Source organism: Pararge aegeria, chromosome 22 (assembly GCF_905163445.1).
Source record: "Pararge aegeria chromosome 22, ilParAegt1.1, whole genome shotgun sequence".
NCBI classification, from domain to species: domain Eukaryota; kingdom Metazoa; phylum Arthropoda; class Insecta; order Lepidoptera; family Nymphalidae; genus Pararge; species Pararge aegeria.
The window spans coordinates 13,827,605-13,852,867 of NC_053201.1; the positions used below are offsets into that span (position 1 = coordinate 13,827,605).

At 36.2% G+C, this 25,263-nt stretch overlaps 1 protein-coding gene across 1 annotated transcript in view; it reads left to right on the forward strand.

Moving 5' to 3' along the window:
• Positions 1-25,263, forward strand: part of LOC120633751 (hemicentin-2-like) — a 128,929-nt gene that overhangs the window by 27,378 nt on the left and 76,288 nt on the right. Inside the window, exons 2-3 of the mRNA XM_039904085.1 lie at positions 10,961-11,169; positions 15,703-15,813. Coding sequence (XP_039760019.1) covers positions 10,961-11,169; positions 15,703-15,813 — 320 coding nt within the window. The remainder of the gene's footprint in view (positions 1-10,960; positions 11,170-15,702; positions 15,814-25,263) is intronic.

Genomic DNA, 25,263 nt, shown 5'->3' on the forward strand with positions numbered 1-25,263 from the left:
AGGTGTTCTTTGTATGTTAACGTTCTATCAAGAGTGACTTCAAGGTTCGGATATTGTACCTAAGTCTTTCACTGTCAAAAAAACATTTGGCTTATAACCAGCTAACTGGTTGTTGAGGTGAAAGCAACAAACCTCTTACTCGCGCTGGGAAAGGATTGAAAGTAAGCAAGAGTCTTCTAAGAGCTAAAATCTTTACTTTAAGCTACCAATGAGATGTCATCAGCAGATATAAGCTTAGTCATTGTTGTAGGTCGTGAATATAAATGTTCAAGAGAATTGGAGCCAGCACGGATCCCTGTGGTAGGCCATTTTTGAGCTTTTTCTTTCTGCTTTAACAGTCTCCCATTTTATCCAAATTATAAGTTAAAGGGTTCTTGCGGGCTACAGCTAGTAGGTACCTTATGTCAAAGAAATATTCATTATGCATAGCTTAAGACCATAAACTTGTCTGTTATTGTATTATCAAAATCCTTAATATATAAGAAAATAAATGATAATGCTCAAACATATATTCATAAAAACCCACACAAAATGGCAAAAGTTATAACGCCTCTCTTTTCGTAGGAGGTTAAAAACTTGAGCTATCGTTTGCGATGCTATCTAAAATCCCACTAGTGTGCCAAATATCAATGAAATTTCTTCAGTGTTTGTAGCTAACGTCGGATAGATACGTGTACACGATCGTGACATAAAAGCAACGTGAAATGACGTTGTATCTGAGTTTGGTAGACGAGTGTCTTAACGCTTCGTTTGATGCGTGCGGTACAAGAATAAAGATGAAGCGGTTTCGTGTCAGTCAACATTAGATTTACGTTAGTAATATACAAATTAAAAATAAAAACGCCCCTGATTTCCAATACAGTTTACATATTGTATTCAAATGAAAGCATTTGATACCAATATTGAAACAGAAAACAAAAAAATGTGTTTCGCCATTTTGTAGCCATTTTCTACTATTTAACCCTTTTCATACCTATATTGTGAAAGTTATGAAAAATATTTAGTTCGCCATTTTGTGGCGTCGGTCATCTTAGACCGATTATCATCAAACATAGCTAAGACATATTTAACTTTAAAACAACAAAACAATCAGAATGTAAATCGGTGCATCCGTTCGGGAAATACAGACAGACACAGACACGTCAAAGATTTTACAAAAAATAAAAACTAAATTCATTTATTTAAATAAGGCCTAGTTTATAAGCACTTTTTTAACGTCAAGCCAGTCTGTTTTTAGTGACTCCACCACCATATACACACGTCAAACTTCTAACAACCCGACGTTTTCGCATCGAGGTTAAAAATACCCCACAGTACGATCGTAAAATGCTAAGACGGGCATTAAATGCATTTCGCATCGCCACTGCAGACAGAATAACTAACGTTTGTCATGAACGCCAAAATGTCTCGGTGATTCTAGGTTTACTCACGTCCGCGGGAAAAATATGTCTTCTATTTCACGATAACTGCTTTTGGAGAGTCCTTCGCTTGCAAGACGAACATACTTTACAATGGAGTGGCCTTTCAGACTTAAAGTCAGACTGTGCAATGGTGTGCTTTGTGGTCAAATACATTGGTTTGGAAATTTTTGGTTTCTGTTTTTTCGAAGTTAAACTTCTTTAGCGTGGTTAGGAAAAAAATCATGGCAGTGAATTATACGATGTAACGAAATGCGTGCGCACATGGTTACACGATTTTAACAGGATGAAGGTAGTTGCGAAACCGAGTGAGAGGGGAGTATATCGTCCGCCAGCTCATTTTTTACGATGCGCGCTTTACCCTGAAGCTAGATATAGTCGACATTTTAGTTTTTTTTTTAAATAGGTTTGACAGTTTACACTCCGATAATGAGATAACTAGATAATGCGTTATACTAAAACTTTCAATGTATACATACCTCTTTTCTATTGTTAGTGTCGTTTTCTTTAAAAACGTAGAATAAGATGTAAGATTTTTATCTTGTTATGTCAAAGAAGTACAACTTCTAACGCGTGTACATAAGTACACACACGTTTTTTTTATGGTCTGGTCTAGTCGGCAGTCGCTAGTAAGCGATTTAGAGTTCCAGGACAACGCTGCATAGAAATTGATTATGGGTTTAATATAACAGCCATTCCCCAAAAGTTATTCCACATATATTTATTTAGATTGCAGACAATATCTAACTTGAAGTGAAAAAAGCATACCATAAACTACTCTATACCTTATACTCACATTCAAATACTTTAACTTGAGTTGAGTCGATAATTAGTGATATCGAATAGATGTTTAGTCGACTTACAAGAAATGGTCATAAATTAGTGTCATCTGCATATCGTCTGCGAAAGGTACAGAAGTCATTTGTGGGATTGAGTACACGTTTTTATAATATGATTCCTAAGGCGATTTCGGACCTACCAATGCATAAGTTTAAGGAATCTGTTAAAACACATTTATTACAGCGAGGTTACTATAAAATTGATGAATGACAAGGTTGCTTGGAAGCATCCGGCTCCGCTTTCTGCTTTCACAAGATAGAAAAATGAATGTTAAATGTAAAATGTAAATTGTTGATGTTAGAAAAGAGCATCTGTTGAGTTTCTTGCCGGCTTCTTCTTGGTAGAATCTGCCTTCCGAACCGGTGGTAGAGTTACTACTAACGGACAGACTTGACGTTTCAAAAGTGCTTATATTGGGCCTACTTGAAATAAATGAAATTTGAAATTGAATTTTGACCTTAAGGCAATGTTGAGTCGATGTTAAGACGATGTTGAGTCGACGTTGAGTCATTATGCTAAACGAATGCCATAAAACGAATGCCGTTTGAATGTTGATGTAGATAAATATAATTTTAATTTACATCATGAGCTACCAGAGCTATCCTTAGTATACATTTTGTAAGCTTCTTATCGAAGATGGATTTATTAGAGTAAAAGCAATTTATATTGCTTGTGTTATAACTTAAATTCGTCTACTCTCCTAAAACAGGGCGTTTAGGCAAATTAAAAAACAGGATTACAGAATAGCAGACTTTTAAAATAGTGGCATTAAGTCCATTTTCATTTGACGTTACAATATTTTGTTACTCGTAAAGGAGTCCAGGATCGCGAGCAATGCGAATCTTATGCAAAGCGTACAGGTCACGTTGCACCCAGTTTTATCCACATTCTTATTTCCAGTGTGAGAATATGTCACGATAATATGCTCAAGATGCTATATCTAACGGGGGTTTGTGATAAAAGACGTGCTTAGCGGTGAGGTAAGAACCTAAAAAAATCATTATGTGGTCTCATGTGTGCGAAGCCCGGGGATCGATTTCCGGCAGGTGTAATTTGGGACTTTATTTTTCAATTTTCTTAAATAAATAAATAAATAAATAAATATACTACGACAATACACACATCGCCACCTAGCCCCAAAGTAAGCATAGCTTGTGTTATGGGTACTAAGATGACTGATGAATATTTTTATGAATTATATATAAATAAATACTTAGAAAATACATATAAACACCCAGACACTGAAAAACACTTATGCTCATCACACAAACATTTTCCAGTTGCGGGAATCGAACCCACGGCCTTGGTCTCAGAAAGCAGGGTCACTGCGCCAGTCGGCCAGTCTTCCCAGTCAGGCCAGTTCTTTGCTGATGCAGACTATGCTTACGTCCGCGTTTATTTCAGTTTTTAACAAATCTTGTTACAAGTTCCTCCTCCTTCATTCGTTGTATATAAAATTCCTTAGCGTGTGTTACTCTCCGTTCTTTTAACTAACTCAATGCCAAAAATCAAAATGATTGATTGCTTAGAAAGGAAAGGAAGTTTACTTACAAACTATTAGCGTTACGGTTTCACAGATAAGTCTCGGAGACAGTAAATAATGTACCTCTGAAGCCTCTGAAGTATTATTTGGGTTTTCATTTACACGTTTTTGTGAATTATTGTGTTTATGCATTCAGTAGTTGTACGCCTCATAAGCGAAACGTTGAGGTGGGTATTACTGTCAGTTTACGCACACCGAGTGATTCTCCAACTTAAAATATAATTCTTTTTATTCTTTATTGCTTATATAAGTGAATATAAATAGACAAATGTTGAGAAAAAACTTCTGTTGTTTCTAACACTCATGATATTTTTAAATCTGTTTTTATTATTTAAACGTGTAGTCTTGGACGTCCGTGTGTCTGTATGTGCGGATCCCGTATCTTGTGGTCACGATAACGAGCGAAATAGTTCACTTTTCGAGTTGGTTTTATTTTATAGGCCTCTGTATTTTGAGGAATAGAAGCCTATTAATTTTCACGGTATAATAAGATGTAGTATAATTATTACTAGCTGACCTCGGTTTACTAATCGGTTATTACCGGAAAACACAAATAAAATGACATTTTATAAAAATGAATCCTAGCTAGATCGATTTATCACCCCCTGTTGAAACTCGCTGTATACTAAATTTCATAAAAATCGTTGGAGCCGATTCCGAGATTCCAACTATATATATACAAGAATTGCTCGTTTAAAGATATAAGATAAGATTAACAAATAATCTCAATTTTATTGTTAAGAATGAGATTATGAGGCGTGCACTTTTGGATTTTCCAACTATTTTGATTAACGGCCCACTTCAGGGCACGTATCTCCCACAATGAGAAGGGGTTAAGGCCGTAGTCCACCACGCTGGCCCAGTACGGATTGGTTGACTCTATACACCTTTGAGAACATTAAGCAGAACTATCAGGCATACAGATTTCCTCACGATGTTTTCCTTCACCGTTGAAGCAAGTGTATTTTTATTATTTAAAACGCACATAACTTAGCAATGTTAGAAGTGCGAGCTAGATAATTATCAAGTTAAAAACGTCAAAAAGAATTATTCCTCCCTTCAAAAAGGTCTGGTTCTGAAGCGGAACGTCTCATTAAGTTTTCATTAGTGACGTCAATTAGTTTCCGTTTCGCCGTGATCGTTAACATCAGATCGCTTCTAGTGTTACCTACGTGCCCCTGCGCTGCCTTCACTCCTAATTACTTGCCTTTTTAATGACACCTAATTACGTGGACAAGATTAAATGAGAAAACGGTACGTCGTGAAGGAAAGAAAAGAGAAATTCATTTTATTTGTTTAAACATCAAGTCTTCAGCGATATATTGCTACCACTTTGTTTTTTACCGATATAAACTATTTTAAGTTGTTTTTAAACATCTATATTGTATTTGAACAATTATTCATTGTAAAGTCAACATCTCCTGAGGGTGCTTCGGTTTCGGAGCGAAACTTTTGTAGAGGGTACATTGCCGAAGATCTGTTTGGTGTGGAGTATAAGGATTGAAGAAATTAAAAATTCACCATAAAGATTCTCATTCTCATTCTCATTCATTATATTCTCCTGCCTTTCGCGGAGTATAGCAAATAAGGCTTAATTTTCATAATGCTTCATAGATGTCTTAAAATAGAATAAAAAAGTTTAAAACGTTTATTTGCCGTAATTTATGAGTACAAACACGGAAAAAAACGCTCCCGTAAAAATCAACGAGAAATACCCTTAAAATGGATAAACGAATATTATTCAAGGCTTAATTTTCAAACTCGACAGCACACAACTTGATTGGGCAAACAAATGTTTCAAACAAGATAAAATGAAATTCATTTTGATTCACTTGTGTACCAAATTTTTCCCATCAAATACAAACACGGCTATTTCCTGATAAAGCCGTGCGCAGATTACTATAGATTTTTTTATATACTACGTCAACACACAAATCGTTATGTTATGAGTACTAAGATGAGTGATGCATATTTTTAGGAATAATAAACATTATTCATTAATACTTGTTATATACAGATACCAGACACTGAACAGCACATATGTTTATAACAATTACATTTTCCAGTTGTAGGAATCGAACGCACGGCCTTGGAATCGGAAAGCAGGGTCGCTAACCATTGCGACCCGCACTGATTTTTATCTGCTAATTAGGGCTGTTCGAAATCGAAACACTGAATTACTTAACGTCACGTTGAAACACTATTTCAAAATTCAAAAAAATTCAAAATTTAAAATTCATTTATTTCAAGTAGGCCTAATATAAGCACTTTTGAAACGTCAAGTCTGTCTGTTTGTAGTGATTCTACCACCGGTTCGGACGGCAGATTCTACCGAGAAGAAGCCGGCAAGAAACTCAGCAGTGCTCTTTTCCAACATCAACAATTTACATTTTGCATTTTAACATTCATTTTTCTATCTTGTGAGAGCTGAAAGCGGAGCCGGATGCTTCCAAGCAACCTTGTCATTAGCCGATAAATGGTTAAAACTCTACACGAGGGGTCAGAAAACTAAAACTAGACACAATTTAATTTCGGCTCAGTCCACCGAAAAGATCTGTGACAGTTGTCAAACAAACTGATGAATAATCAAATTTCACCCAAAATAACCCTTCGATAAATCATTGAGAACATTATTCAATTTTTTGTTATTAGCGTTTTAATGTAGGCAACTAAATAAAACGTCCATTTTCTTCATTTCTTTCAGGAATTCCTTTTACCTCATTCTAATTACTCTATTAACAATGGGCCCTGAAATTAGTGTGCCGCAGAAAATTAGGCAGTCATTTGGCTCCCGTTGTAAATTGTTATATGCGTAATAAATATTCTTTATGCCAAATACTTACTAATACACGCCCCTACATTAATCTCTTACCACCTTAAGGAACTGCGATGAGTTCTGACCTAACATGAGTCAAATCTTTTAATGACATATTTTAAGATGCATAAAAAGATTGCCGCTTATTTAAGAGTTCTATATTTATTTTTTGATGGTATTAATTTTTTATTTAGAAAATTAAGTCAGAGCGAATATGAAAGAACGTAAGCGACATTTATCGATACACGAAATCGATACATAATCGTATGAAATAGTGAAATTCGCGTGTATCAAAATACAATCAAATATGTTTCAAATATATAAATTGAATTCATTAACACATTGGGCCTGTAAGAGTTATAATAAGTATGTTTTTTTACAAACAAAAATCCAGCGCAGACATTATAGACAATCATGCTCGTTAGAAAACAATGATGAGGTCTAGATTGGAGCAAACTTGCCTAGAAAAAGCCTGTTCACTCTTGCTTTAAAGGTACTCAAATTATACGTGGCAGGGAACACAGTTGGCGGGAGGGCGTTCCACATCTTAGCGGTACGTATCAGAAACGTGGAAAGAAAAACGTTTCGTGCATGTTGATGGAATATTAACCACATAAGGATGCCACCGCTCACGGCGTCTCGCTGTTCTGTGGTAGAACGGAGAAGGAGAAACAAGATTGTGAAGTTCTTGAGCACACTCGCCGAAGTATATCCGGTAAAAAACCGATAAACAGGCAACATTGCGTGTGCTATAGGTAGTGTCGCCTGTGTTATCTATTTCAGTTTATACCGAATTTTTAGTAAATTCTAACCTTTACACTGGTTTTTAAATTCAAAATTTCTTTATTCATATAGGCCTATCACAGGTACATATGAAGCGTTCATACATATAACATGTTTACATAATTGTAAGGGGATGGTGATAACTTTATTCGCCAACTTAAACCTAACGCTACGAGGGTTCCAAACGCGCCCTGGTCTAAGAAGAGCCCACAACGAACTTAGCCGGGTACATTTTGTTTTTGTTATCACCATCTCACAGTAAATTTATATTACGCTATTCACACCCAAGCTTTTATATCGTTTAAGTAATCCTTAACGTGATTTTTCTGTGTTGTGTGTGGTTGTGTAAAGGTTAAATTTTACCCAACACAAACTGACAGACTGGAAAAAGAGACAATAAAGTATACTAGGCTATTAATTAATTATTAATATTAAATATATAATATATTAGCTGGTAATAGGTTTCCCTCAAACAAATTAATTATGATTCAAGTGTTGAAAGAAGCCAAAAAATGTAAACAAAATGTAAATTTCATTATTGGTAATTTAATTTATCCTTCATATATTATTTTCCCACAGCTCCTTAATCTCCACGAGGCTTTATACCGCGCCAAGAAACGCGGATCCGCTCTATTTACTCTTGCTTCATTACGCTATACTATGAAGCTTCAAGCTATTAAATCTACCAAAGCGCAATTATACAGAAACGTATTATACAATATACAACGTATTATACAATACACAACGTAAGATATCATGTGTATACTAAAACCGGGGATTTAAGCGCTTCATATTAATTAAATCGCTTAAAGATATTTGGCCTCGCATTTCGGTTTGTGTATTCTTAAGCGGTTTAATTGCTTTATTATAGAAACGCCAAGACGTAATCCGGGAATTTAAGAGGAAGTATTTAAGAAAAACGGCGATGGGTGGGTGGTGGGTGGGTATGTATAAAATAAATTTAAATTTTGACTTCCATTTTATTATGTAACCTACTATGAAAAAAAAGTGTGTGCGTGTAACCTTTACGTGCGATTGAAGTAAAACTATTGTTATTATTTATTGATGAAACAGGAAAATGTTCCACGGACTCCGCCATTTCATTTAATATTCTATTTAAAATTCATTAATATCACTTTCACATTATATAAATATTTTCATTTGATAAATAGAATAATTGAGAGAAGAAAATTAAAGGCACATGTCAATATAACCTTGTCTTGTGAATATTATATCATAATCACAATCATCAGAAAATTTATTGTTAATTTATTTATTACAAAAGTAATAAATAAACAAGTATATTTAGAGATTTTCAAAAAACTTTGCAATGAATTTTTTATTTTTTAAACTGTTAATTTTTTTTTCAATTTGCTGTTCAGAATTGATCCGTTTGAAAATATTGGAAATAAATAATCCTAATTGATTATGACATTTGCTACTAGCTGGCGTATAAGTCTAGAAGCGTGGAGCATATGACATATACTAACAACGAATCGAAATGATTATTTTTAAATAGCGGAAACTACACAGACGTCTGCGTTACTTCGGTCAGAAATAAATCTGAGTCACTCCCTAGTCGCGCCTAAAGAAGTTTTACTTCAATAAACTAACGTGTTACACACATACGATGAGACATTGTAAAAGTCTTCTGAGGATGCTCCGGTGTCGGAGCGTAGCATGCATGCGGAACGTATCATTGCAACAATACTGCTAAGCGCTAGAAATAAACCTGGCGGTAGTACTTCCACGGACGAGCACTGTCACAAAAAAAAAATTGGTTGTCTGTAAAGTCGGCTTACTGACGATAGTTGAACGTGACAACGTCGTAAGAAAATACTGATGGAATGGTTGCATTTTTCAAAAGAAAATATTAATTTTATTTGTTTGATAGATATTATTGTTGCTATAAACAATTGACACCACATTCACTTTTCACTGCACTTCATCCATGCCGAAAACATGTAAATGTATTATTGTATAGAAGCTGTCCACGCGGACGCTACGCTCCAAGTAGGAGAGAGACAGATGTCGAACGCGGAGGCCGACTGTGCCTCTTTGTCGCTCGTTCCGCGCTCTCGCTTGCACTTCAAGCCTTGAATGGAACGCCTCAGAGCGAGGTAACGCCGCATACGTCATGTTTTTTCGTGCGTGCAGCCGACTCCATCGAATTATAAGTCGTTGTCACGTCAAAAGCTCTACTACTTTTTAATTTCTCTGATTTCTACCATTTTATTAATAATAGAAAGCTAAAGGGGGCGCGCAACGGGTATAACATTCCGGAGATCGTTGAGATCGCAGAACTCGGCGCATGGCTTAGCGAAGAGTACGGGCGCGCATTGCACGACACGGCGCCACTCGACCGCTACTATATGTGCTTCTACCGTAGCCCCGACCTAGCTATGTACCGATAGCACCACATCAGAACCACCTAAAGAATGTAAACAAACCGACGGCCGATTGGCGCAGTGGGCAGCGACCCTGCTTTCCGAGTCGAAGGCTGTGGGTTCGATTCCCACAACTGGCTAATGTTTGTGTGATAAACATGAATGTTATTCAGGTTGTAGATGTTTATTTGTATATTATAAGTATTTATGTTTTTTATTCATAAAAAAGTAAAAAAAAAAAAAATTATCACAAAGTAACATAGGCGATATTTTTTTATTTTTAAAGCTCTGAGAAAACTATTGATGTTACATATGAGTTATGTTTTACATAAACAAAGAACTTATTTATTTTTCTATCATTAATTTAATTATGAATGATGTTATTATAAAGAAACTGTTACATAAACTAATTTTAAAAATTATTAATTAATCATTACGAGGCTTATCAAAGAAGTTTTAACTCCCTTTAATTTATTAGTTTGAAAGATGGCAAACATGTTTGGGCCGATATACTTTAGCTTTCTTTTTTTAATTTTCGACAGTGTAAATTAAAAAGAAAACAAAAACAACTGTTGCGGGGCTTTTGAGTACCCAAGCAACCGGCGGTCAGCGATCGGAGAGTGAGGAACCTCAACCTTATTATTATTATTACGTACAAAAATCCCGAGAAAGCTGATGGTACCGACGGGATTAAACAATACAATACCAATAAAAACAATACATACATATTTGAAAAGTTAATGTATGTTCTCAAAAATATAATAGTAACTAGCTTCTGCCCGCGACTCCGTCTGCGTGGACTTTAGAATTGGTTACTTGTTAACAATTTTTAATCCTACCTCGGAAACTATTTGAGAGATCTGTATAGAAAGTACATGTCCTTTTTCATAGCATAGGTGATATGCATACCAAATTCCAAAACTGTCTGTCCGCGGCTTAGATTACTACGTAAACAATATTCCATTTTGGGAACTACTTGAGGAATCGGGATACTTCGGTATAAAAGGCCTGTGTTCTTTTCCATATCAAAGGCTACATGCATGCCAAATTTCATACAAACTCGTTCACCCGTATAATAATAAATGCGGATGATGCCGCGGGCAACAGCTACTAAGAATAAAGTGAGAAGGTTTTACTTATACCTAATATTTCCATTATTTGTTTTGTCCTTTAGTTTCGACGTCCGCGGTCGCAGTTTCAACAAGGCGCTCCACTGGTCAGATCCCCTCGCCTTCGGCAGGCGAGCGTACTTCGTCACGATGTCCAGACCCTCATCTCTCACCGTGGATGGAGTACAGCTGGATGACGAGGGCGTTTACAGATGTAGAGTGGACTTCAAGAACTCACCCACCAGGAACTTCCAGATACGGCTCAATGTTGTGGGTAAGATTCCTGACATCCATCAAACCATCCATCCATCCAAACATTCATGTATCCATCCATCCATACATCCACAGATCCATCCATTCATGTATCCATCCATCCTTACATCCACAGATCCATCCATTCATGTATCCATCCATCTTTTTAAATTACTATATATCAAAGCGCAAAGCAGAATTTGGTAATTTAAAACACCCCAGAAAAGACATTAACCATTATATATTTAGTTAAATATTTTCGGTTTTTCTTTATCGATAATAATTGGATTATTCGGTACAAGAGAAACTGAAATTTAATTTATGGTTAACTAGATTACACCCATTCGCTACCTCGGTAAAAAACATTATTTTAGTGGTTTAAAACCATCTTCGCGTTGCAAATAAAACTGATACAAAAATCGTTTGCGCCTTTTAAATACAACTGGTTTGGAAAGTCTATAATAGATGTGGTTAAAACCAATGCTCGTTTTTTATAATTATATAAATTAACCTTTTCGTCTAGATGCATTTTCCTTCGACGACTTTGATTCCACGAAATCTCAGGTTCTTGTAAAAGACAGCGCTGCACTTGCTTTAACGTAGGACCTCTACTCCAAAACAGACGTTTTCTGGAGTAGAGATGACTTCTTTAGCTCCACCCTATAGGTATAAATATATACAAAATACATACAAATGATAGAAAGAGAGATCTTTCTATCATCACTAAGTTAAATTTCACTCACAACTTCCATACGTTTCGCCCGATCACAGTTTTCGTAACGCTCGCGTAACTCAACGATGTTGTACTTTGAAAATTCATTGCAGAAATCATAAAATTAATAATCTGTTAATCCAAGGCCACAAACACTGCGCAAAGGAGTTTAACAAAATTTATACAATTCGTCGATTAATCGTGAAACCGCTCGCTGAACAAGTAAGTTTCAAATCAAAGGTTTGCGGTTCTGTTGTCCTTGAACTATGTAAGATTATTAGTCGAACACTTCTACAAAGTTCAGGGACCCTAGTACGCTTAACGTTAGTAAGGCTGGCCGCATATTGCTGTCGCGCGGAAGGTCGTAGCGAACTGGCTACGGGAAAAGTCGTATTGCGCGATGTATGCGTGGCGCGCTTTACTCATTAGATGAAAGTTCGCACCGCGTTTTTTTTTTTTTGAATTGTGTATAGCTAATAATAGTAACGCGGGATTGTTGGCGTGCCTCGGAATGGGGCACCGGAATGGAATTTGCGGTAAAATGTAGCGTGTACAACACATCATTTAGAACTTTACCAGTTTACGTTACCTTCTACCTGGATTCTATGTGGCGTGGCCAGGATGCAAATAATCTCTACGCAAAATTTTGTCTATATCAGAATGTTTTCTTTTTTTTTATTTATACACTTTATTTGCACACCACAAAAATAAAAAGATATGGATAGAAAAGAAGAAACTTATAAAGTGACATACAAAAGTAGCTCTTTCGCTGTACTTAAGTAGCAAACAGTTAGTTTTTCCAACCGGAATAGTTCCAAGGGCTAAAATCCTATGTATTTCAAAGTCTAATGCAAGGTTCAGCAGAAATTATTACGTAACGAATGTACAAAAAAAAATTGTATTTATTAGTATGTACTGAAAACTTACGATATATCGTTGCAGTGTAAAAATTGTGTGCCTTATGATGATGTCTGTGTATATGACTGTCACTCACTCTTATATCAATACCTTCCAGTTCTCTGGCAGAACTTTCCTTTCGGTAGTGTACTTTTCACGCAGAGAATACTTAGCTTTCTCTCCTACTAATGTTTTAAATATTGAAATTGTAACGTGATAACAGAATTGTAAGAATACCACATCAAAACTGATTAGGAGTATGGATTTTTAATATAACTGCCGTAACTCTAATAGCCATCTACCAATTTACCACCATAGACACGTTCAGGTGAGATTACAGTAAATACCTGACTAAGGGAATTTTAAAAAAGAAAGCCTTCTAATATCTGTGGAAATCGTGTCCGTAAAAATGGTCTAGATACCAAACTCCAGCCTGTAAATTATGTAACGAAAGAAGGGATATCGATATAAAGCGATATCCGCCAATGTACGGCCAGCCTAATAGAAAGTAATTAGCGCAAATAATAATATACACAAGTTATTAGTACGCCTGTAACGTAATTCACGCTTCAGCTGTGATTGAATTTCATTTTTATTCAAATTGAGTTCACAAGTTTGAAGTTAAGTTTCCATAACCACGCATGGTCGAAGTTAATTAAAGTGCCACAGAGCTGAGCGCTGTTGTTTCATAAGCGTGTCCCGGATTCGATTCCAGGAAACAGCAATTTGGGTATTTTTGTTGAATTTTGTTGCTTGTGGTGGAAAGAAAGAACACTATTGGAATGTCAATTAATTTCATCACGAACCCATTAGCATCCCACAGCAGACCACGGGTCTCAAAAACAAAGGAAAGGTTGACGGTTGACGGCTGATTGGCGCAGTGGGCAGCGACCCTGCTTTCTGAGTCTTAGGCCGTGGGTTCGATTCCCACAACTGAAAAATGTGATGACCATGAATGGTTTTAAAGTGTCTGGGTGTTTATCTATATTTTATAAGTATTTATGTATATTATTCATAAAAGTTTTAATCATTCATCTTAGTACCCATAACACAAGCTACGCTTACTTTGGGGCTAGATGGCGATGTGTGTATTGTCGTAGTAAAGTCAAAGTCAAAGTCAAAAATATCTTTATTCAAGTCGGCCGTACATAAGAATTACACGGTAGTGAGATGATGGCGATAACCACAATCGTAAACATAAAACTAAAGCTACGAGGGTTCCAAACGCGTCCTGGTCTAAGAAGAAGCCCACAACAAACTTTTTTTTTTTTTGTTATCACCATATCACAATGTATATATTATATAAAAAAACGGGTGTGTACTTATGTACACGCGTTAGGAGTTATACTTTTTTGGCCTAATAAGATAGAAATCTTTTAAAAATTTTTATCTTTCGCCTTATTTTAAGTTATAACCGCTAACGGAAATAAGCGGTTCAGGACCGGTGATTGTGGAAAAGACATATCCAGCAGTGAACGTCAATTTGAAGTCCTTATGAATATGATGGGTGCCATATAGGGGAGCTGTAAGCGGATTTGGGTAGCCGGGCATCGAACCATTGACCTCATATTGCTACTATATGCAAGATACGATCTGCATATTGTTTCCATTTTATCGCAATTTCGTCAGCGATTATGTAATCTATACGCCATTACCACCGCATGAATATTGTAGGTTTCGCGGTGTGGTGAAAATTACCCTAAATTACCGGTTAAAATATGTAACGAAAACTAGCTCGTGGAAACAGTAAGGGTGCATTCATATTTTGTTTTCTTTTTAATATGTTAATATGTTTCTCACTCGGTAGGCGGCCGATTGGCGCAGTCGGTAGCGACCATGATTTCTGTGTCCCTGGCTGTGGGTTCGATTCCCGCAACCGGAAAATGTTCGCGTTTTGAACATGAATGTTATCGGTATATTATTAAGATGTATGTATATTATTCATACAAATATTCATCAGTCCAAAGCTGTGGGTTTGATTCCTACAACTGAGAATCAATGAACATGTTTTTCAGAGTATGGGTGTTTACCTGTATATGATAAATATTTCTGTATATCTTCTATTTATCTATCTCTATATATATAAAAGAGAAAGTGTGTGGGTATGTTCCGTAAAGGCTCCGAAACGGCTGAACCGATGCCAATGAAACTTTCAGGCAATCCCCGGATTGACCTGGCGAGTAATCCTGTAAAGTTTGGTGACGATCGCAGCACTCCTATTTTTGAACTGTCAAATGCAGCTTTTATTTACTATGATGATATTCTAATGTTGGGTGTACATGGTACACCCATGATAATGATCTTCACCCGCTCGAGAAGAGAATAGAAGAGAATGAATACGAAGAGAAAAAAATGATTTAATATATTATGAAACTTAAATTATAAATTTAATGATGTAAGTTTATTGTTTAAATAAAATGAATCAAAATCTAGCCCGGCGAAGCGGGCTGGGTACGCTAGTTATTCATAAAAATATTCATAACACATCTAAGTACCCATAACACAAGCTACGCTCACTTTGGGGCTAGATGGCGTTGTGTGTATTGTCGTAGTAGTAAAATCTGAAATGAGGAAATCCGTAGAAAAACTACAGTTATTTTCATAGCTCAGCGGAACGCGTAGCTGAAGTGGCAATGGGCCCGCAGTTGCGTGCACTTCATGCGCAAAAGCACTGCCTACCCAAATTATTTTATATAGCTCGTATTGGAGGGGTATTTTTTCATTTCATGCTATGTATCTGCTTCATGCATACTCTGGCCGAAGACTGTGTACGCCACTGTTGGCCCGCCCATTCCGTGTGTCCTGGCACATAGCCCGAAGAACCAATGGACGTTGGGATTCAAGATGCTGGAATGGACCTTACCGATAAACGACTCCCTTGGTCGACGAAGAAGTGTTTGTATTCGATTTTTATTTATGTTTGTGACGTATTTGTTTGTTCCGCAGTACCTCCCCACCAACTCTTACTATACGACGAGGCTGGCAGGGACGTGGCAGGGGTTGTTGGACCCCTGGAAGAAGGGGGGAACTTCACGTTGCTCTGCGAACTACGAGGAGGTAAGTGGTAATTTTGGATAGTTACAAGCGAGTATGATATACCAGGGAATCAGAAATAGCAACTTACTTTTCGATAATGTAACAGCAATGTAACTTAGCCATTACTCAAGTAGATAGGTTCATAGAGTTTTTACTCGTACGTAGATTCAAAGCAGATGTCCCAACCTTATAGCAAGTATATAGATAGCCTATACAAGGAGCATCACTTCTCAACAAACTAGAGCTACGAGGTTTCGAAACGTTCCTGGTCCAAGAACAAGCCGACAACAAACTAAGCCGGGTGTTATTTTTGTTATCACCATCTCACATTGTCATTTTGTTTTATTTATAGTAATAATTCATGTACCCATACCCACTTCCTCGCATCAACAAACTGGAGCTACGAGGTTTTGAAACGCCCGTGGTCTAGAAAGAAGCCCACAACAAACTCAGTCGGGTGTTATTTTTGTTATCACCATCTCACATTATCATTTAATTTTGTCTTATTTATAGTTATAATTGATGGTCCCATACCCACCTGATGGTGAGTGGAAAACCATCGCCTATAAATATGCATCGGGCATGCAAGCGGCACGTCCTGCGACATGCCGCCCTGTGTCCATCAACTTTTTTTTTCTTTTCTTTTATTAGTCAACTTAGAGTAAAACAATTAACGGCAACTAGTTAACTTACTCGTCTCAAAACACTCAAGGTTTATGTGACAAGGTATAGTGATATTAATTTTTTTTTTTTTCTTTTTGGTTTTTATAAATCTTTGAATCGTAACTGTAGTGACGGTAGCACAGAATACAGGTACCTCCACTTGTTTTCTTCTGAATTATACTAATAATCCCTATCCCTACTAATATTATAAATGTGAATGTAAGTTTGTTTGTTACGCTTTTACGCAAAAACTACTAAACCGATCATCATGAAACTTTGTATACATATTCCTGAAGGTATTAGAAGTAATATAGAATGCTTTTTATCCCGAAATTAAGCTCAGTTCTTTTGGGAGGGGGGACCAAAGTGATTGGCGATTGTACACCATAACGCCGTCAAATGATAACCGATTTTAATAATTACTTACTTACATTTTTATATAAGAATACACCACTTAAAAATTTCTGTAGAATTACACCTTAATTAAATGCCACGTCTTTCGAAAAACAAAAACAAACGCAGACGAAGTCACGGGCAACAGCTAGTAACTAAAAATGACAGTATAAGTAATTAGGTATACTAGCTGACCCGTGAAACTTCGTTGCACCAAATCGGTTATTACCAGAAAACACAAATAAAATTACATTTTCTAAAAATGAATCCTTAGCTAGATCGATGTATCGCCCCCGAAACCCCCTGTATACTAAATTTCATTCAAATCGTTGGAGCCGATTCCTAGGTTCTAATTATATATATACAAGATTTGCTCGTTTGAAGATATAAGATATAAAAATTCCTTGAATGAATTAAATGAATTTTATTTATTTATTTATTTTTATTTATTTATTTGGTATCTATGACCCATCACTACGCACTACATTATAACGTAAATAGAATAATTAAAAACTAAACTAAATAAAAAAATAAAAAACTTACATTAAATATTATTATTACATTTTGTAAGAGCCATTTCTCCAAAGCTGGTTTGAATATTCTCAGTGGTGTTCGTAAAATCTGTACATTTTGTGGTATCAGGTTGGAAATCTTAATGCACAAAGAATGTTGTGCATTCTCTGTTATTCAGAGGAGAAGAGGTGATGTCACCTCACCTGTATTCGGAGCTACCGTCACTACAGTTACGATTCAAAGATTTATAAAAAAACAAATACGAGTATCACATTTTAGTTCAGGATGAAGTGCTCCACAACGAGTTCCGCAGTTTTTGACGGAACAGATCCATCTGAGCGGGCGCGCTATCCATCACGCGGAGCCGCACAAAGGGTGGAAATAGGGTTGACACTGCGACTTGCTTACCTGCCCTTGATTTATTACGAACGAGTGTTTATCCGCGTACAATATCCAATAGGTTTAATTTCCCTATACAATCTTTTATACCCCCAAGAGAGGTCCCCGTCAGAGGATAGGTTTTGATCCGCAATACGAACCTCTCTTTGCGATGTTATATGCGTTTAAATATTTGTTTCAATGGTGAAGGAGAATAGCGTGGGGAAACCTGTATGAGTAAATGAATACAATTTTATTGTACACAAAGAAAAAACATAAAATATTGGCACCCATTTTACTTGGAATCGACTTAAAAATGTTGTAGAAAATATTATTTCCTGCTTTCTAGTTGTATAACAAAGTCGGTTCCTTTTTGGGTAGGTTTGCAATCATATCTTTGTAATAATAGCCGAATGTCAACTGCTCATATCTTTCTACAAAACATTGCTTTTCCCGAAGGCGGGGCGTTAGTTTTTGAGGAGTCCTTCTGGCACTTCACCATCAGCTTCTCTATTGTGTCGAGCATAAATTACTTACCTACTATAAACAATAATCGAAACGCAACCAGTGTTATACCTATTATTGTGTAGTGCCGATGGCCATCCGTGGTCTTCATCATCATATTGGATAGAAGCAGGCGTTACTTTGCGGAAATCCATAATATATTATGAAAATTAAGTTTAATTTGCTATATTTCGCGAACAGAATGTGAATCTGTATGGTGTAATTTATAATTACTTCAATCCGTATACTCTACACCAAACAGATCCTCGGCAATGTACCCTCAAGTGGTGAGAGTATACGGATTGAAGTAATTATAAATTACACCATACAGATTCTCCTGCTGTTCACGGAGTATAGCAAATTAAGCATAAATTTCATAAGTCTTCATCATCAGTTTTAGTTACCAAATGATGGTTTACGATAGCAAATGCTCAAGTTACTTAAAAAAAATGCTCAATCCCTATAGGTGTCCCTACAATATTAAAAGTGTTTCCTCAATTTCTCCAGGATCCCTTCATCAAATCTTGAGCTCGTGAAAATGGGACCGAATGTAAGGAATGGTTCCTTCTCCTTTAACTGAATTCTCTGAAATTTAAGTTCTCTATCTTCTCTTTCAACTATTCATAATTCCCCACCCTTTGTAAAACCGTATATATTGTAAAATTGAAATTGAAACTCTTATAAAATGGTCCATGTTTGTTGTTAAATTTATTTGACAGCAAATCGGCGCAGTGTGCAGTGACCCTGCTTTTTGAGTCCAAGGCCGTGGGTTCGATTCCCACAACAGGAAAATATTTGTGTGATAAACGTGAATGTTCAGTGTCCGGGTGTTTATCTGTATATTATAAGTATTTATGTATATTATTTTGGAAATATTCATCAGCTATCTTAGTAGCCATTAAACAAGCTATAGTTACTTTAGGGCTAGGTGGTGATACGTGTATTGTCGTAGTATACTATTTATTTATTTATTTACCAGCAGTTACCCTCGGCTTCCTACGGTTTTTTGTGTTGTGTTTTTCATGAATCCCGCGGGAACCATACATTTTGCAAGGATCAAAAGTAGCCTATATGTTAACCCAGGGTATAATCTATTTCAATTCCAAAATTCAGTCAAATTGGTTCAGTAGTTCTTGCGTGAAAGAGTAACAACCATCCATCATTCCATCCATCCAAACTTTATTTGTAAGATTTAAAATATATTAAATAAGTGACAGCCCTGCTCACGCGTAAAAATAGGTGAGATCGAAACTACACGAACTATTAACGTAACAAATAACGCTTCTCATAATAAATAACGCCCGCACAAGCGGCGGCGGATTTTTCATTTTGATGTAACTTCCGCTGACGGGATTTACGAATAAACGTTCTTGACTTATTAGGGGTAAAACATAAAGACATGTCTGTCTGTCTGTCGTTCCGCATCTCATGAACCGTGATAGTTACACATGTACACGCATATAGATTATAGTGCACTGGAAACTCAACCTATTTTTGAACTAACTAAAATTGCATTGATAGAGTTTGCATCCTGGAGATAAAAATGGCATAATTTAAAGCCCGATTGAACCCTTACGTTCTTCAAAAAATCTAAATAGTCCCGGGCAGCTTTTAATGAAACAGCTTGTAATATTATACTTAACTAGCTATTGTCTGCGACTCTAAATAAACTAGTTGTGCAGTTTACTAGGCGACATAATATTGCTTATTCATGCAAGGGCAATTGTATATTTTTTTCCTAGCTGTTGCCCGCGACTTCGTCTGCGTTTGATTTTGTTTTTTGATGTGGCATTCAATTTAGTTGTAGTACCTAAAACAAATTAAAGTATTCAGTATCGCTAAGCCTCAAATGAGGGGTTTTCTGCTGTCCGCTGTGGAGTTTTGTGCTCTATCTCCAACCACATTCATCAGATCTACACAAAAACAATTATTTAAATCGGTTATAATTTCTCTGAGTTATGGTGTAAAATCGTCATTCACTCATCCCCTATCCCAAAGGAACCGAGCTCAATGTCGGGATAAAAAGTATCCTATATTACTTCTAACACTTCCAAGAATATGTGCACAAAGTTTCATGAGGATCGGTCAAGTGATTTTTGCGTGAAAGCGTAATAAACAAACTGACATTGACATTTATAATATTAGTAGTTATAGGGATAGGGATAACAAATTACCGAATGAAATCTTTGAGATGTCTCTCAATAAGTTCAAAGTTTATATATAACGTAAGCTTACAGAAAAATTCTATTATAATTTAAAGGATTACTTAAACGATAAAAAAGCTTAGGTGTGTTTTGCTCTAGCTTCATAGCTTAATATTCATTTACTGTGAGATGGTGATAACAAAAAAAAATTACCGGGCTAAGTTTGTTGTTGGTTTTTCTTAGACCGCGGGGGGCGCGTTTGGAACCCTCGTAGCTTTAGGTTTAAGTTGTCGATGGCCAACGAAGTTATCACCATCCCCTTACAATTATGTAAACTTACAAATATGTATGAACGCTTCATAGGTGCCTGTGATAGGCCTACATGAGTAAGAGGCATTTTGAATTGAATTTAATCCATCCGGGAGGTTTCCTTCGAGTAAGAAAAAGCAGTAGCTTTAAATTAGAATCTAGAAATAACTTAGCCGATATTTATCATACCATTTCAACCGACTGAAAAAAAGGGAGGAAAGTTCTCAATTCGACTAAATGTTTTTTTATGGTTAATTTTACGTTGTTCAACAAAGTCGGTTATCATCGGCTATAATTACATAGGTACTTTTAATGCTTAAAAAATAGCAGAATACGATGTTGGTTTATTACTTACTCGTTATTCCAGAAATGGCCGCTTTAGAAAGAATCTCAACTCCGCATTCATTCCCTCGCTCTTTATTTAATCACGGTGTGAAGACTCTTGCTCTTTGGCTTAAGATTGCTTGAAGTGGTTTAAGGGTTTAAAAGGAAAAGGTTTCAGGCATTCAAATTAGCGGCCTTATGCCGTATGAACTTGGTGTGATCTAGTTGCAGATTCTCTAATGCCCTGTTGCGTAAACCCACCACGCTGCTTCAATGCGGCTTGGCAGGCTTTAGCCATCATCGCATGCTAGTGACCAATACCAGAATCCAAAACTTAATGTGCTCTCCAAGGCATGGGGATGAACAAAGTCAGTTTCAAAACTTCAGAGTGGTGTCAAGAGCTTCTTGACGGAAATCATTGATTGAATGACTCAAGACTGTTGTTCAAATTCAAAATTTCTTTATTCATGTAGGCCTATCACAGGCACTTATGAAGCGTTCATACATATTTGTTTACATAATTGTAAGGGGATGGTGATAACTTCGTTCGCCAACTTAAACCTAAAGCTACGAGGGTTCCAAACGCGCCCTGGTCTAAGAAGAACCCACAACATACTTAGCCGGGTAAATTAATTTTTTTGTTATCACCATCTTCCAATAAATTTATATTAAGCTAGAGCAATTCACACCCAAGCTTTTTTATCGTTTAAATAATCCTTAATATTATTATAGGATTATTCTGTAAGCTTACGTTTTATATAAACTTTGAAGTTATTGAGAGACTCAAAGATTTCATTTGGTAATTTGTTATAAAATAATATACAATTGCCCTTGATTGAATTTGCAATTTTGTGTAGCCTAGTAAACTGCACAACGAGTTTATTTTTGCTTCTAATATTTATATTGCTACAGTGCATTTGCAGTGCAGTTCTGAAGTTATAACTCATCAAAAAATTATAAAAAAACGACACAAAGGTTATATTTTAAAACAGCTATTAAAATATCAGCATCGTCATATCAAACCATTACCGGCCCTCAGGGCACGAATCTTTTTTTTTTTTAAATATATAGACAAGTGCTTGACTGCAATGACTGACCTGATGGTAAGCGATGATGCAGCCTAAGGTGGAGCGCGCTTGCCTAGAAGATGCCTATTCACTCTTGATTTGAAGGTAGTCATATTGTAAGAACTGGGGAAAATGGAAGCTGGAAGAGCATTCCAGATCCTAGCGGTACGGATCAGAAACGAAGATGTTATGAATATATTTATATATATTAGTGTAATTTTATTTGTATAATTTTTAAATCTTATTGAACACCACCACCTACCTTTTTTCTATTATTTTTCCTTTTACGTCTTTGGTTGCCTGGAAGAAATCGCTATGTGCTGAAAGCGATAAGGCCACCAAATTGTACTCTCTTGCTCTGTATTTATATCTCTGTAACTACTTTTTCGTCTTTGGTGTACAATAAAAGTGTATTCATTCATTCATTTTAAAGCTGAAATACTGGTTGAATGGGAGTAAGCCCCTATTTACTCATAAGTGTTTAACCAATTAAATTAGAAACAGTTAACGCGATTTAAATGATCGAATTGAATTGTTGTGAGTCGTGAAACTGTCTCCAGAGCTCAAAGAACGGAGCGACACCGTGAATAAATAAAGAGCAATGAATTCTGAATTGAAATCTCTTGTGGCGGCCATTTTGGAATTGTTCTGCCATCTGCAGCTCGTTTGCAATTTATGGAGTTAATCTTAAAAATGAAAACTGAAAGAAAATGCTGTGTTGCCCTATATATATGTTACTAAATTTGCGGTGATAGCGCATTGGGTGGGAGCTCGACTTCACATTGGGGGGGCTGAGTTTGAATCCCAGCACGCCACCTCTAACTTTTCTGAGTTATGTGCGTTTTAAGTAATTAAAATATCCCTTGCATCAACGGTGAAGGAAAACATCGTTAGGAAACCCGCATGTCTGAGACTTCTACATAATGTTCTCAAAGGTGTGTGGAATCCATAATCCGCACTGGGCCGTGGTGGACTACGGTCTTCTCATGAAGGGTGGAGACCTGTGCTCAGTAGTGGGCCAGTAATTGGTTGATGATGACACACAAAAGGCCACACCAAGAGGCAAGTATCATAGATAAGTCAAAGTCAAAGTCAAATATATATTTATTCAAGTATGGGCATGGGCCCATACTAGAATAAACATATTTTTGAAAGTGCCACCTATGGAGGTGGCACTTTTGATGTATACATTATATGAGAATTACACGGTAGTGAGATGATTGTGATAATCATATTCGGAAACTTAAAACTAAAGCTATGAGGGGTTCCAAACGCGTCCTGGTCCAAGAAGAAGCCCACAATATACTTAGCCGGGTGTTTTTTTTCTTTTGTTATCACCATCTTACATTGTCATTTAAAATTATTAGAAGAGCAACCTGGTCAGAGCAATAATTCAGACCCAAGCTTTTATATGGATTACGTAGTTTTGGACTTTTCTATAAGCTTACGGCAAGTTAGGCTATATGAGTTGTCCAGTGAAAATCGATTGGTGAAAGTTCAATTTATGCATAGGAATCTTCTTTGATTAGGTGTTACTTAATTAGGTATAGCCTTGTCCAACGTTAGTGAAAGTAAGTGTTATATATTATTGAGTATTATTATTTTAACGTATGTAATTTGTACAGTACAGGTGTACTACAAACTGTAAAGGCAAACTACGCACCGATGTAATCACAGGCGAATAAGGCTCAAATCTCACCTATTCCCAGATTAGCCGGATATTTACGAGCGCTCGTTAAAATTTATCCCCCCCCGTAGGTGTTTTGCGGTGCGGCGTGAAACTAGAGCGATCCGTGTGAAAATATATAATACGTCTGACACAAATTAAGATCATTAAAAAAAAACAAAAATCAAATTCGAACTCTAATAATGCTTAACATCACGTTTTCATGTAGGCCTATCGCAGCCACTTGTAAAGCGTTCACAATCATTTTGTAAACATATATGAAATATGTTTACAAAATGATTGTGATAATAACGTGGTAATAACGTTCGCCAACTGAAACCTTAAGCTATGAGGATCCTAAACGCGCCCTGGTACAAAAAGACAAAAAGAGCCCACGACAAACTTTCGTTCTCCAGAAACATGTATCTACACTATTGGAATGTTTTAAATGTAGGGTATTTTTTTAGTAATTTTTCACGATAGTATATTAAACCAATGCTAATGTACGTCATCAAAAATAATTTACTATTTTAAAATAATTTTTAAATAAAGCCACTTCATATTATAGCTCATTTGGCTTAACCTGAATTGACAACATCTGCACTCAGCATCTATATAATATCGTCACAAAAGGTACAGAAGTCTAACTAGTCTAGCTTTTATAATTAAAAGATTCCTAAGGTAATGTTGGACTACAAATCCTTAATCTAGAGAAATGTTTTAAAAACATCTACCTATTACAGCAAGTTAACTATGCAATGTAAATTAATATTGTAATAAATTTCTTAGTTATAAGGTTGCTTGGAAGCATCCGGCTCGGCTTTCATCTCACACAAGATTAAATTTTAAATTGTATAATGTTGTAAAATAAATGTTGATTTTAGATAAGAGCAACTGCTGAGTTTCTTGCTGGCTTCTGCTCGGCAGACTTCAGAACCGGTGGTAGAGTCACTGCAAACAGACAGACTTGACGTTTCAAAAGTGACCATAAAGTTGGCTCACTTGTAATAAATGGAATATAAAATGATTTTTTCTAATTACCATAGCTCATTCGGCCTAATCCGAATAGACAGACTTGACGTTTCAAAAGTGCTTATAATATGAAGGCTTACATAAATAAAACTCATCACTTACTAACCAGTATGATTGTAACACAGCGAACTAGTAAAAAAAATCATTATAAAATATTTTACCAACAGAAATTACCCTTCTACAAACAAACTAACAAATATTTTTTTCCTCTTGATAACAACAGAAGACAGCCTATAAACAATCAAACCCACCGAGCGAGATGTTATCAAAATGGAATAAGCCTCGAATTTCGCTATTTCCGGATTAGCCGGATATTTACGACTGCTCGTTAAAATTTATACGCGAATAGGAGTTTTGTAGTTTCAATACAAGAGTGGGGCGGGCGCAGAGCGCATAGAAAACTTCTGCTGGTTCCGGAAAATTTCTATTACAGTTGCCAAACTTTCGATTAAAATATATTGACAGGAAAAACTTTTAT